This window comes from Ahaetulla prasina, chromosome 1, assembly GCF_028640845.1.
Source record: "Ahaetulla prasina isolate Xishuangbanna chromosome 1, ASM2864084v1, whole genome shotgun sequence".
Lineage (NCBI taxonomy): Eukaryota > Metazoa > Chordata > Lepidosauria > Squamata > Colubridae > Ahaetulla > Ahaetulla prasina.
The window spans coordinates 318,832,892-318,846,745 of record NC_080539.1 but is presented as its reverse complement, the minus strand read 5'-3'; the positions used below and the strand labels follow the sequence as shown (position 1 = coordinate 318,846,745).

The 13,854-nt window shown below is 47.2% G+C and overlaps 1 protein-coding gene across 2 annotated transcripts; it reads left to right on the top strand.

Annotated features, from left to right (window-relative positions):
- Positions 1-2,096: 2,096 nt before the first annotated feature.
- On the top strand, positions 2,097-8,429 carry FOXA1 (forkhead box A1). 2 transcript variants are annotated; one of them, XM_058162296.1, is made up of 3 exons: positions 2,097-2,371; positions 5,588-6,776; positions 6,887-8,429. In XM_058162296.1, exons 1-3 carry the CDS (start codon positions 2,300-2,302, stop codon positions 6,901-6,903), a joined length of 1,278 nt encoding a protein of 425 aa, XP_058018279.1. In that variant the 5' UTR covers positions 2,097-2,299; the 3' UTR covers positions 6,904-8,429. The 2 variants fall into 2 exon arrangements, with proteins under 2 accessions (XP_058018279.1, XP_058018277.1); XM_058162294.1 differs by having other exon boundaries at positions 5,588-8,429.
- Positions 8,430-13,854: the final 5,425 nt, after the last annotated feature.

Sequence of the window (13,854 nt, the reverse complement as noted above, 5' to 3'; positions counted from 1 at the left end):
ACTGGAACCGATCCAAATCTGGAGTTCAGTTCAGTGAACCTTATTTTTTCCAAGTGGCTTACACTGCATAATTGTTGATTAGGGCTGCCATTAGGGGTGGGACGTTTAAAGGTATAAAGGACAAGGAGTGGGGTTGAGTTGAGAAACCACCATCTTCTCTGCTGCATCTAATGCACACTTATTCCTTAATTCTGAGGAAACCGATTTGTCCTTGAGGTAGATGGGCGGTTCAGAAATGAGAAAAATAAAGGTAGCTACTCTGAGGAAACGTCCACTTGTTAGTACTCTACTGTAAATAGCCTGGCTTTGGATTCCGGTTAAATTATTTTAGTCTACTGAAGTCAATGAAAAGGGAGGCCAATTATTCAGAAAAATACTTAACCTTGGATTCAACTCACAGAAAATCATGATCTCCCAAGACCCACTTTTAAATCATGGGACATTGGGGAAAAATTCTCCTGGGTTGCTTGCTTTAATTTCTTCCCATGAAATTACTTCCCAACCCATTTGCTTGCCACTAGCGCTGGGGAGAGCAAGTAAGACTGCACATTTTGGTAACTCTTTGATGCTGGGAGGCCTCCATAGAGCCAACAGCAGGGCTTTGTGGAGTGCCATTGAACCAGGAGAGTTAGAGATGCCCTTGCAGAACAACGCTAGGCAAGTGGGGGAAATGTGCAGGAGAAAATCGCCACCTAGTCTAAAGCAATAGCAGGAGGACAACCGAAGATTTGTGGCCCATTTCTGGCTCAGTCGCCAAATCTCCCGTGGCAATCACCTGTTATTGACTCGCCTAGGCGGTTCCTAAGGTGACGATTTCCAGGCAAGGCGCGGGGCTGGAGCGGGAGGCTGAGCTCAGGGGAAGAAAGCCATGAAAATGGTCGGAATGACTCACCTGGGCCCCTTGCCAAGCGGAGGTTTCAGGCCAAGGGATCCACCGTTCAGACCTCAATGCGTCGGGCCTGGACTGGCTGAACGTCACAGTAGTGACTCATGTATCCAGCCAGTGCTTCTGCCCGAAAGGGAGAATATAATGCTCAAAGGAGGGTGTGTGTGTGTGCGCACGCTGAAACTTTCCTCCAGGGCAGATTTTCCCTGACAGATGGAATTAAGTCTATTTTATTTTGTTTTTGCGGATACGACGGGGAGGAAGAGGGGAGATGGAGGAGAGCTATGATGTAGGACCACCATCCATTGTAAGGTTACATTTTTAGTGTCTGGATTTTTCCCTTTTGCAAAGAGGGGCGCTTAATTTTCTTGAAGGGGACCAGTGCCCAAAGCCCTTCTCTTGCCCTTCGACTCGGGCAGGAAGAAAGCCCCCTGCTTCTTTTATTCATCATTGGAAGGAGGGGGGGGCACCCAGCTTGCTGCTGCTGCTTGCTGTCCCAACCGCAGCCACTGCCGCTTAAATTCAAGCGCGACCGCGAAAGCTTTTGCTAAAGAACGGCAGCCTAAACACAACAGCCATCTGCGCCTAACTCTACAAGAGAAGTCGTCCAGATGACCCAGGGCTCTTGACTTGCTTTTAACTGCAGCCGGCCGCCCTGCTCCCCTTCTGGAAAGAAGTGTCCGAGCCGACAGGACAGCTCCTACGCAGGATCGTCTGCCCTTCTCGGTCTGCTCTTTGAACAGAGACAGGAGTGCCGCCTTTCCCTGGAATTGCCCCCGCCCTCACCAGCGGCAGCGGGCGGGGAGTGTGTGTGTGGGGGGGTTAAATCCAAAGGCTTGTCCCCCTCCTTTCCTTCCTGCCTCCCCCTCCTTTTCTCTGGGTTTGTTTCTTCACACACACACACCCCGCGCGCTCTCTTTCCCGCCCCAATTCTTTTTTTTTTCCTCCTCGGCGCTCGCTGTCCTTCTCTTACTCCCCCCCCACCCCGCCGTCCCGCATAAACCAATTACACCGCTTTGCAAATAAAGAGACGCCCCAGGGGAGTTGCAAGCCGAGTGGAACTGCCTGCTTTGCAGGTGCATCTGCGGCTTGGTAGGTGCGAACGTCTTTGTGCGGCGGACAAATGGGGAGAGGAGGAGGAGGAGGAGGAAGAGGAGGAGGAGGAGAAGGAGGTGGGCGCTGCTTTGGCGGCGGCGGGTGCAACGTAAGATCCACCTCAGCTCAACTCCGCTCACATCCCAGCCGGCACTTCCTCACTTTCTCGAGTGGCTCGCCGCCACCCAACGTCCCTGCTTGACTGAGCCCTCCCCGGGGGCCGGCTTCCTGCTAGACTCGGGGGGGCTCCGTTTTCTGACCTCCCTTGCGCTCGCCAAGAGGGGACTGAATGGTTACACCGCGCACGTTGACTCCAGGATGTTAGGGACTGTGAAAATGGAAGGGCACGACGCAAGCGAGTGGAACAGTTACTACGCCGAGACTCAGGAGGTGAGCGGACCCGGGGGTGGGCGGATGGGGTGGGGGGTCCGAGAACTGGTCGGGAGGGCTTCAGCCAAGAAGTGGGTCTTTCCCAATCCCGGGAATCGAGCCCAAGTGCCAGTTCCTGACGGCGCCTAAACCTGCTTTCTCTAGCTTTACAGCTGGCTGCAAAGCCCGGGAAGGAATCAACATAATTTCCAATCGTCCCACGGGGCAACGGAGGGGGCGGCGAAAATGCGGGGTGGGGGAGATCAGTGGCAATCGAGCCGATGGGGATGGGAGAGGAAGACTTTATTGATCACCTCCTCGGATTACGCGTCGAAACACGGCGGAGTTCTAAATCCCCAACCGCACCAGAGTCCCTCCATTGAGGGCCTCGATTTGTGTACGTGCCGGGAGGGAACAATCATCGGGAGCCCCCTCGTCCCCCCGGGCAGCAGTTTCACATTTTGTTGGTCCCCTTCCCACTCCTCACCTGTGCCAGTATTGTTCTTCAACTAGGCAAAATAATCATTTGTGTGTGTACTTTGCCGCACGCTTCTTTCACGGAGTTCGGGGGGGGGGGTTGGGGAGTGGAGGGGTAGAGATTAAAAATAAAAGAGAAATCAATTCTCCCGGAGCCCGGCGGGTGGCGCTGTCGAGAATGCGATCCGACTCCGTAACCAGGAGCCTAACTTTTCATTGTCCATTCATGTCCACGTTCCTTATTTTACAATATGCTCCAAAGAACTGAAAGAAAGGATCAAAAGCGAGCGAAGGGACAATAAGGGTGGAGGAACCTGCGAACCCCTAACTGGGGGATAAATGGAGCCTTTTCGTGAATAAAGGCTGAACGTAAAAATTAAAAAGCTGCAACCCAGGAAACGTATAAAGTGAAAAAGAAAGCGACGAGATGAGACGTAAAAACAGTCCGGAGCGCGTGCAAGAACGGGATTGCTTTGCGCGGCTTTACCAGAATTATGAACCGAATTTGCTGCGCGGCAAATGAGGCCAGTGGTTAAAAGCAGGAGCCCAACGGCCGCATTTTGGTGTCGCCCCTTTTTAGAGGAGCGTCTAATTTAATCCTAGGGGTCAAAAGGGGGCTCAGAAAGAGATTGAGAACCATTGGGTGCGTCTTCCCGCCTCACCGGTATTCCAGTGGGGTGGGAGAGAAAATAAAACGACCACCCTAGGCGAATAGGGAGTCTTGGCTCGGCAAACAAGAATTTGCCAGCTCTTAAATTTGCTAAATTTAAATTCTACTTTATACGGAAGTATTTTTAGACTTGAAAGGAATTTGGCACATTCCTATTACTTCCGTATTCAGTTCAAAACGCGGGTAAGAAAGTATGCATGTGCTTATGAAGACATTCCCCCCTCCCCCAATTCTTGGTAGACAGTACTGATTTTCTAAGCTGGATTTGGTTCCTAGAATTTGAAGGGGGGAAAAACAGGCATCTTCCCCTACCCACACTGACATTTCCGCCTAGGCAAGCACTATTGTGGACATAGCCTATCATTTAAATATCACCATTCCTTGACATATTTCCGCTAATACAAAACTATAATCATAAGAGTGTGGGACGATATAGTCCACAGAATATCGCTCAGATATAGGCGATATTTACAAAGCTAATGAAGTGACACGTTTATAAGGCTAACCTTTCCCGTTCAGTTTTCAGTATGAGTTGATAAAGTAAATCAATGGTTTAGTAATTCTATTTTTTTTAAGGGAAAGTTTAAGCCTTTCCAAAGATTATTCTTTAGCCTTGTTAAAGCGCCTTACGGCAGGATCTTTCATTTAAACCGCGAAAAGCTTTGGCGTTTCGACTGTCTTTTATCACTTAGTCAAAACTTCTAGGCTGCAAGGCAAAGAGAAGAACGTGGCCCTAAATTTCCAAAATCAATTCAGTTTGATTTTGGACATTCCCCGGTCCCCTGCCCCGAAATTACCGTTCTTCCTCCCAGCCAGGGAAAGCTTCCCGATTTAGCAGGAACCAGCCACGACCCTTGGAGAAAAGCGGCTCCTAACAATGTCACCCAGATTGTTGCCTCCACGCCCCGCCGAAGCAGAAGCCTAAAGGCAGCAAGCGAAGGGGCGCGAGGGGATGCAGGGCTGAGAAAAAACGGCGATCTCGCTTTCTTGGCTTCGGGGCCCGTGGCGGATATGAAGGCCTCGGCTTCTCTTGAGCGCCTTCGGGGCCGGTGAGGAGCTGGGAAGATCCGGCTTTTGCGGTTTAGGCCGCTTGCCCTCCATCGTTTCCCTTTCCCCGGGTCTGTGCGGTGAGTGGGGCTGGGCAGTGGGCCGTCTCGGGGTGAAAAGGGTCTGCCTCACTCTCTTCAGATGCAATTCTGAGCAACTCAGGAGAACCTTGGTTTGCATGCTTTGGATTTTAGATTTCGAAAACAAAACAAAAACAAAACAAAACTGGGTGGGCCTTCAATGAAGCCAAACGCAGGTGGACAACAGGTTTGGAGGCTGCCCCCGATTTGGGAACTAGATCCTACAAAAGTTGCTGTTTGACCAAAAAGGCGGTTGACAATTTGGGCCTTGCAGGTTTCTCGTTTCCAGTCTGCTCCCGCCATGGGGATTTGAGCAGATGTTCTCCACATCTTGCCAGATCTTTAACTCGGAGCTTTATCGAACCCCTCTTTAAAATCACAGTTGCAATTTGTGGAAGGGGCAAACAGGATCCCAGCTGTGCAAATCTGGCCCTGGGCAAAACTTACCTTTCTTTCTGAAAAGGGAACCTGGACTTGTGGATGCCTGTGAGACCACCCAACTGTGCTACTTAAATATATGTTTATAGTACCACCAACTCCCAAATCAACGCAGCCAATATGTTTATATGATTATCATTATTTTGGCCTATGTATTTCGGATGCATGCCATTTCTTATTGTGCATAACATGCATGTATGTTTTCTGCCACTTCCCCAGTTTTCTTTAGCAACTGACAGTGCGGAAACCAGTATGCATTTGGAAAGCTTGGGGACAAAGGTGGGCACAAGGATTCCCTTTCTGCGGAATCTCGGGCTTCAGAAGGCTGGTTTCGCTCACCTTTTCTTCTTGCAATGCAAGGATGAGCTGGGAAGGCCGGCCGCCTGGGAAATACACTCTCCAAGAGGAAATTCGGGGGCCAAGTAAAAGAACTTCACGTGGTGGGAACGCGGGACCATATGGCAGGGCAGGGCAGGAGGGAGGGAGGGTCGGAAGAGCCAGTTTTAACCTGTGCTCCCTCCGCAGGCCTATTCGACGGTGCCAGTGAGCAACATGAATTCCGGCCTGGGCTCCATGAATTCCATGAATAGCTACATGAGCATGAACGCCATGACCACCAGCGGCAACATGACTTCGGGCTCCTTCAACATGTCCTATGCCAACCCGAGCCTGGGGGCCGGCTTGAGCCCCGGTGGAACCGGAGCCAGCATGAACAGTATGTCAGCCATGGGGTCGGCGCTCAGCCCCGGCGGCATGAACGCGATGGGCGGCCCGCAGGCTTCGCTGAACGGACTGGGCGCCTACGGGGCCATGGGACCCTGCATGAGCCCCATGGGATACGCCTCCTCCAACCTGAGCCGCGGCCGCGACGCCAAGAGCTTCAAGCGCAGCTACCCGCACGCCAAGCCGCCCTACTCGTACATCTCGCTCATCACCATGGCCATCCAGCAGGCGCCGAGCAAGATGCTGACGCTGAGCGAGATCTACCAGTGGATCATGGACCTCTTTCCTTACTACCGCCAGAACCAGCAGCGCTGGCAGAACTCTATCCGCCACTCGCTCTCCTTCAACGACTGCTTCGTCAAGGTCGCCCGCTCGCCGGACAAGCCGGGCAAAGGCTCTTACTGGACGCTGCACCCGGACTCGGGCAACATGTTCGAGAACGGCTGCTACCTCCGGCGCCAGAAGCGCTTCAAGTGCGAAAAGCAACCCGGGGCCAAGGGCGGATCGGGCGGAGGCGAGGGAAGGAAAGACCCGGCCAGCCCTCCCTTGCACCGAGGCCAAGCCAAAGGAGGGCAGCTGGAGGCCGCCCCGTCCAACCACAACGCCGGCAGCCCACAAGGCCTGGACCAAAACGGGAACGGAGCCGAGCTAAAGCCCTCGGTGGCCGCGGCGGCTGCAATCGCAGCTTCGGTCCCCGGCGGGCCCGCCTTGGCCCCCTTGAATACACATCCGGGCCATGCGCTGGGACCCCACGAGCCGCAGCTGCACCTCAAGGGCGACCCCCACTATTCTTTCAACCACCCCTTCTCCATCAACAACCTCATGTCCTCTTCTGAACAGCAGCACAAGCTGGACTTCAAAGCCTACGAGCAAGCGCTGCAATATTCCTCCTACGGGGCCGGCCTGCCTGGCGGGTTGCCCCTCAGCAGCGCTTCCATGGGCGGGAGGGGAGCCATTGAGCCCTCGGCCCTGGAGCCCTCCTACTACCAAGGTGTGTATTCCAGACCGGTGCTGAACACTTCTTAGCCGGCCGGGTGGGACTGGAGGGTCAAGCGAGCGGAATCCTCCCTCCCTCCCTCCCTTGTCTGTGTCTCTCCTTAGATCTCTGCCCAAACTGACCGTCCGCTTGCCTCCGTCCGTCCCCACCCACCTCCAGCCCGAGATCCGTGCGAGGGAAAAGAGAAAGGCAAACGAATAACACAATAAGCGAAAGGACTGTTACTTTATTCTCGGGGCGGCTCGGATAATGCACGCCGCCAGCGCGTCCCATTTCTTCGGTTTCGGCTTGACCAGTCCAGCAAATCTCAGCCCAGCTCTCCTATACAAGCCCTGTACATATATATATATACACACATATATATAGCACCCTTGACCACTGAACGAAGCAAACGAGGCTTCCATTTTGAAACTCAGAATTGGTTGCGTTTCCCCGCCTTTTTCTCTTCGAAGCAAACTCGGCAAAATTGGGTGGGGTAGGGGGTTTTTTCAACAGGAAAAGGGTTGCTTGAAAAAAGCCGAATCTGGACCCAGGCAGCCCGCGCCGCTCTCCTCCGCGCGTGGGTGGCTTCTGGGAAGCCTCTGCGTTGTGGGTTTTTTTTTCCCCCCAGCCCCGAGGTGGATTCAGTAGGTCGAAGTTGAGCCCGGACTTACTGGCCTGCGTGTGGCTCTTCCCGGTAAACAGGTAAATAGCCGGGCGGAGAGTTGACATTAGATTAGGAGTCCGACCTTTTGAAGGATGCCGCGCAGAGAGGGAAAACTTGCCTCCGTTTTGAGACTTAGGGAAAGGGCATTTGTTTCACGCACAGCTGAACTCGCCCCCTCCCCTCCCCCGCAGACACATTGACCCCAGGGAAGCACGGGTGACAGGTCCCGAAGCCCCCCCCACCCTTGCCTCGGAAAGGGACAGAGCACAGATGGCAAGTGGAAGAGAGAAAGGGTCTCCTGCATTTCCAATGGGATCTGGATAGGATACAGGACTGTACAGGTCACACAAGCCTTTTAAGGCATGTTACTATTATTTCAAAAACCCCCCCCTTCTCCACTTCCCACAAGCTGTTACTAAGGAGTCTCCTTCCGCATCAGGAAATCTCTTGACTACATGGATGACTTGGTTATTTAATCTCGGAGTTCCCCCCGCCCCCACAATCCCCTCCGTGGGTTCCAGAACTCTAGGACTATTATTGTTCGAGCCCAGCGTCGAAGAATATTCTGAACTGGGAGATGCTCCCGAGGCTGCTTTTCATCAGATCAGTCACCACCTTCCTGCATTTATTTTTTTTTTGAGGTCGCTTAATTCTACCATACCGTTGTTAGCACGTTCATCCAGTGTTAATGCACTTTCTTCAGTTTTTACATGACGTTTCAGAGTAGCCAGACGGGTTTTTCCCCTTCCCCTTTTTGGTTCCCTTCTTCCCTCCCCTCGCCCCCTCCCCCCATTTGCCTTTACAATATTCTTAATTTATTTGCACGGTTTATACTTTCTTCTTGACAGCTTGAAAGTGCTTTAAATAAACGGTTTTAAAATGACATACCATTTTAAAGAAAATAAAAAAATCTTAATTTTATAATAAATGTGATTGTAATTGAACAAAAAATGTTTTGATTCTTTTGGGTTTTTTTTATGAAAATATAAGCCATGGAGCATGTTTTTCCCCCCCTCTCCTTTTAATTTTTTTTTTTTATCATTTCCAGTTAAGGACTTTAAATAAATCAAATATTATCAATGAGTGGATTTTGGTTATTTTCTTTGAATTTATTCCATTATTGAAAGAATATTTACTTCTAGGCCAGTTAAAAATGAACCTAGGGTTCAAAGAGGAAGACAGGGGTAAACAAAAGGAATTGTTGGCAGTTTTTCCCCCTCTCCAGGCAAAGCAATATATTAGCAGAACAATGACAGAACTGTGACTTCTGTCACCTTATTCCAAGAGTCACCTTATTAGATGTATATTAAATATTTATTAAACTTATTGAATATCAGACCAATTCTACTAAAAATGTCACAAACTAAAATATTTGCTTTAATTTAAAAAAAAAACTGAATTAGGGATTTCCGTTCAATAGATCTTATTTTCTTCAAGCACACCAAAGTTCATTTCCGTTTGAGGGTGAGGACTTATAGAATAAGCCAACCGTGGAAGTCTCCTTCCCTTCCTAACCGAGTCCTTTCTGTTATTTAGGAATGAAATTCTAGCAATTTCATTACTAGAATAAAAACTTGGCATGAAAAATACCTGTAATGATTGCATAAATGGGAATATTTTTATTGATTTTAGTGGAAAATGAAATGTGTTGAGTGAGTTCTGGAACCATAGTCACTATAGCATTAAAAGAGGGGGGTTTACTTTGATTTTCTTCTTCGATGGACTGGGGCTTTTTCAATCTAGAAGTAAATTCTGGAATGGGATTCTTTGTGATTTTTACACTGCCCAATCCCCAAGAATAGAATGTTGTTTATTCTGAACCTAATCTAGTCATATAGTTCTGAAGGCTAACACCTTAGTAGATAATGGCTATTAACCTTGCAAACAGTTCTGCACAAATATAATCTGTTGGATTGAGGCAAAAGTTTGGGAGTACATTTCTTAGGTAGTTTACTACTAATGGAATTTAACTCGCCATGTTAGTGGGGCAATAGAAAAACACAAACAGTTTAAATCCTGTTTCTGGTGCAATTTATACCTCCCTTGAAATGAAGTTATTCTCACTATATATTTGGGGAATTTATTCTTACGGGAGGGCGGGTATTCCTATGTCCCAACGCATGCAGTGTTTTTATTGGACCAGCTGGTTAGTATGTGGTCATGCTTTTTGTACATTTGTGGTTTAGGACTGTATATGTTTATATTCAGGTTATAATGCTGAACTAAACTAAAAAATCAAGCATCGGTGTATTTATCCTGCCAGAGTGTTGATGGTGCTGTGCAGAAAGCAGGCCTCTGTTTGGTGGAGCTTAATATATGTTCAAGCTATGCTGCAATCCCATTCAATGAGTTTATTTCCATTGAAAAATGTATTTGCCCTTACTAATGGAACTCAACACTAGGACATCTTCCTTGGCAAATAAATCTCCGTGAATTCCATGTATCCCATGCATGCGCAGGTCTATATCTTTAATGTTGAAATAATTTTCCTTAAAACTAAAGAAAGAAAGATCCAGCCAGATGCATCAGGACAAAGAACAGAATTTTGTAAATTGTCGCCACTACAGTATTATGCCTACACCTGCCCACATACATACAGACATTTGTGTCTCTTGCATGCACACAATACTGCCATCCTATTTGCTTTCCAGAGAAGTAGTCCTATTAAGTCTGACACAACAGTAGGGACCATATGCCTGTTTACTTACACATAAGCTCTATTGTACACAGTTAAGGTTTATGCTGCTAACCGGTATTGGGTCCAACGAGTTTTTCTTCTCTAAGTCAACTGAAAACCTGATAAACATATATTGTATTATAACTGTTGTTGCTGCTGTTGTTGCCGTCCTTAGAAAGTAAGTCTCCTCACCCTACAATGCAGCCACTTCGGAGGTTCTTATTTTGTGGGGCTTGGATCCAACCGCTCTTCTCCAGTTGTCCTCAGATTTAGTATTGGCCGAGTGTGATTAGACACACAATTTGTTTCCGGGGCGTAAACTCTCAATGTACATACAATAGTGATAGAATTTAGGGGGGTGGGATTTTGGGAAAGGAAGAATGGCGAGGGTCCACAAAGCCATTTACTTACACTACTTACACCAATTCGGCAGCACAATCTCCTCATCTGCGTTTACTCAAACGTAAGCCCTATTACGCTCAGCAAAAGTTTGATTCCAAGAGAAATTCACGCAGGATATGCAGGCAAGATGGAAGAAATAAAGACCGAAAATCAAAGGGTTTTCATTCCAGACTTTGAAGTAGCATTACCTGGTCACCATAAGGAGACAGGTGCCTTTGTTCTCCCTCTCCTCGCTCCCACCTTCTCTCCCCCCCTCTCTTTTTTTGGGCTATTTTTTACTTTGACTGGCTTGGCAACCGTGGTAACAATGGGCTTTCCAATACGTGCTCCCGTTCTCCGATCTCTCCCATTTTTGCCGGGCTGCGTGTGATCCTGCACAGTCGAGGAACAGAAGATCTCAGCTGGAGCTCGGGCCTGGCTTTGATCATCCCCAACTCCCGCCAAGTCGCGGGCTTTCGCTCAATAGGGCCTTGTGGCTCCCCCACCGACCCACCCTCCCTCAATCAGTCGGAAAAGACCCGGAAGCTCTTCGATAGGACCGACACGAGGGATGGGGCTGAGCCTCGGAGCAGAGACTTCAGGATCGGGAATGGATTTGGAAGAGACGTTTCATCTTCACCAACACTCTTCTCTCACTCCAGCGACGATCGAGTTCCAGTGGAAAGAAGGGAACCAGTATTCATTTATTTTTATGGGGAAGAGGGGAGGGGGAGTTTCTCGGGACGCTGTCAATCCCCCTTCCGAGTCAACCGGGAATGGGCCGCAACCTGCTTTCTTTGGAGAAGTACTTAATCTAGTCAGAACAGCCGAATCTCTGGGACTAACTTTGTGGGAGGCCTTCTCAAACGTTAATTGCAAGATTCAGCAATTGTAACTAACTGATTTGGCTACCTTTTGAGTAAAGAGTTATTTAATCAGGCCTTTTCGGCTGGATAGGGTCTTAGATCACATCCTATAATACTACATTTAAAGTGAATATGTTTAATTCAAGGCCGCTGGTTTCAGATGGTTTAGACCGCGGGTCTCAAGGATAGTACCAACTTGGCTCGGACCTTGAAAAATAAATGACATAGTTTTACTTCTCCCATAATTTTTTTATCTGCTTTGCAAAACATTGGGAAGTTAGTTGTTGCAAAAGCCTTATCCATTTTAGTTTTTCTCCATCAAATGCCCTCTAGACTCCCAACAACCACAATCTCCAGCCAGCTGAGAAAAACGAGACTTGAGATCCAGCTGGTTTGAAGAGTAGCAAGTGAAAAAAGGGTTGCTCTTTAAAGATAACCCACTCTCTGATGATGAGACTCAATTATTTCAACAACGCCCAACCTTTCTAGATGGAGTGACCAAGAAAAACAGGCCAGGCAACCTGATGACTTGATTCTGACCATTCACACTTTCCCCCCATTCACCTTAGCTTATTATTTACTGCAGTGAATCTCTTCCCTCCCTCCCCTCTTTTGACAAAAATTAAGGAACTAAAAAGGTGAGTCGTGGGATTCAACCTTCAGTCTAGACTCTAGAATATAGATTATGCAGCTTAGTTGGAAGACATACTAGGAGCCTGGCTAATAAAATAAAGGCTGCACAGCTTCATTTCTCCCTTAATATTGCAGAGCATACCAAGAAGAGCAGAAACTTCTATTAGCTAATGCCTAGGGTTTCTAGAAGAGGGGGGGAAATCAATCCATCTATGACCTTTACTCTTAATCAAAGGAGTTGGAGAATAAGTAGATGCATGCACCTATAAGTATCTTTACAGCCACGCGCACCTGCATATTTTATAGACTACGGTTTTATTTGCTTTTTTCTAATTGCCAGGGAATGTGGTTTCTTGGTTTTTAGTGGATCGATTTCCCCAGATCAGTTAAGGAGACTGATTGCCATGGGGATACATTTAAGGTAGTTTGTGAAAGATGACGAATTGTTAGAAAGCCTAAAATATAAACATCAGTCCCACCCTCAATTTAACACAGCAAGAGTGAACAGAAAGAGAAAATTATATCTAGATCAAAACATGGGTGTGTGGAAGATGAGAGTTAATTCATTACTGGGTAGAGTTCACAGTTTTGTTTTTGTTTGTAGCTTTCACTCCTAAAGCCATTCTTGCCTATATTTTTATTTCAGCAGAAGGAAAACTTTTTTTCTGTGGACAAACTTTCAGTTGTCGCTCTCTCTCCAGCTAAAATAAATTTTAAAAAGGAAAAGGAAAGGTTCTTGCAAGGGCCATTCTCTAAAAATCTCACTTGTGATCAATTTAAAGGGGGTATCTACTTTTTCCAGCAATGTCAATCAGTTCTCCCAAGGCCAATTCCGGGGGTGGGGGATGGGAGGATGTTGATCTATTCTACAGGGTCCCACAGGACGCCAAAAAGCTAGGTAGATTCCAGCTTCAGGGGAGAAACTCTTTGACTTTCTTCCTGCGGATCCAGGAAATGTCTTTCCTTTTCAAATGCAATTACCGTCTTTAATAAGCCACGTGCTAGACAGCTAAAACTGTTGCCATCATTCAGGCTCATTTAACTCCATTAAACTCAAGCAGGGAGTAATTCAGCATATTACTGAAGCCTTTAAGAGAGCTAACTGGATTTTGGCTGGTGTAAAGAACCCAAACAGTCAAAGGGGAGTGAGGGAGGCGAAGGGAACGTTTATAACATTTCATATGCAGACTAAAAGAGACGTTCTGGGAGCCGTTTCCCCAGGTAATTAGTAACTTGGAAATTCTAAAATAAATCATGTGGACCAGAAAATATCCCACTTTTTTATCCTTTCCAGGTGCACTCATCAGATACATTTACAGTTTTTTTTCTTTTAAAAAAAATTAAGATAATTGAGCCAAGCCCCAAACCTGGTTACACAGAAAACATCTTTTAAAATTATAAATAGATGTGTAAATGAAGGAATAAAATAAATGAAATATTCTTCCTTGAAGGAAAAACCCATAATTGTAATTCGTTCTGCAAGCTGTAATATTCGGATTTAATTTAAGATGAAATGAGAAAAGGGCTGAATAATCACAAATTGCATTGGCTTGCCAAATTAATATTAACTTTGTATTTTTTAAAGTGCATCCAATGGTTTCAGGACGAATACACAGGATTAAAGGAAGATGCTAAAACAAGTGCATTTACAATTATAAATTCTTACATTTTACCTTATTTCTAAATCAACTTAATTTAAAGGAAAATGTTGCGGGAAATATTTCAGAATTTTGGATATCTGAGTTACAAGGTGATATTTGATGTTAATTTATTGAGCATGTCCTCCAAGAATATCCAAAGCCACCGATTTGGAAGGAGCATAATTTAAATCAGCAGGACAAACAATCTTTAATTTGGATGCCAGTATAC

Bases quoted from the DNA above. Each gene is read 5' to 3' on its own strand.
- FOXA1 (XM_058162294.1), top strand. From the start codon at position 2,300: ATGTTAGGGACTGTGAAAATGGAAGGGCACGACGCAAGCGAGTGGAAC. The intron at 2,372-5,587 runs GTGAGCGGACCC...CTCCCTCCGCAG, and splicing joins ACTACGCCGAGACTCAGGAG to GCCTATTCGACGGTGCCAGT.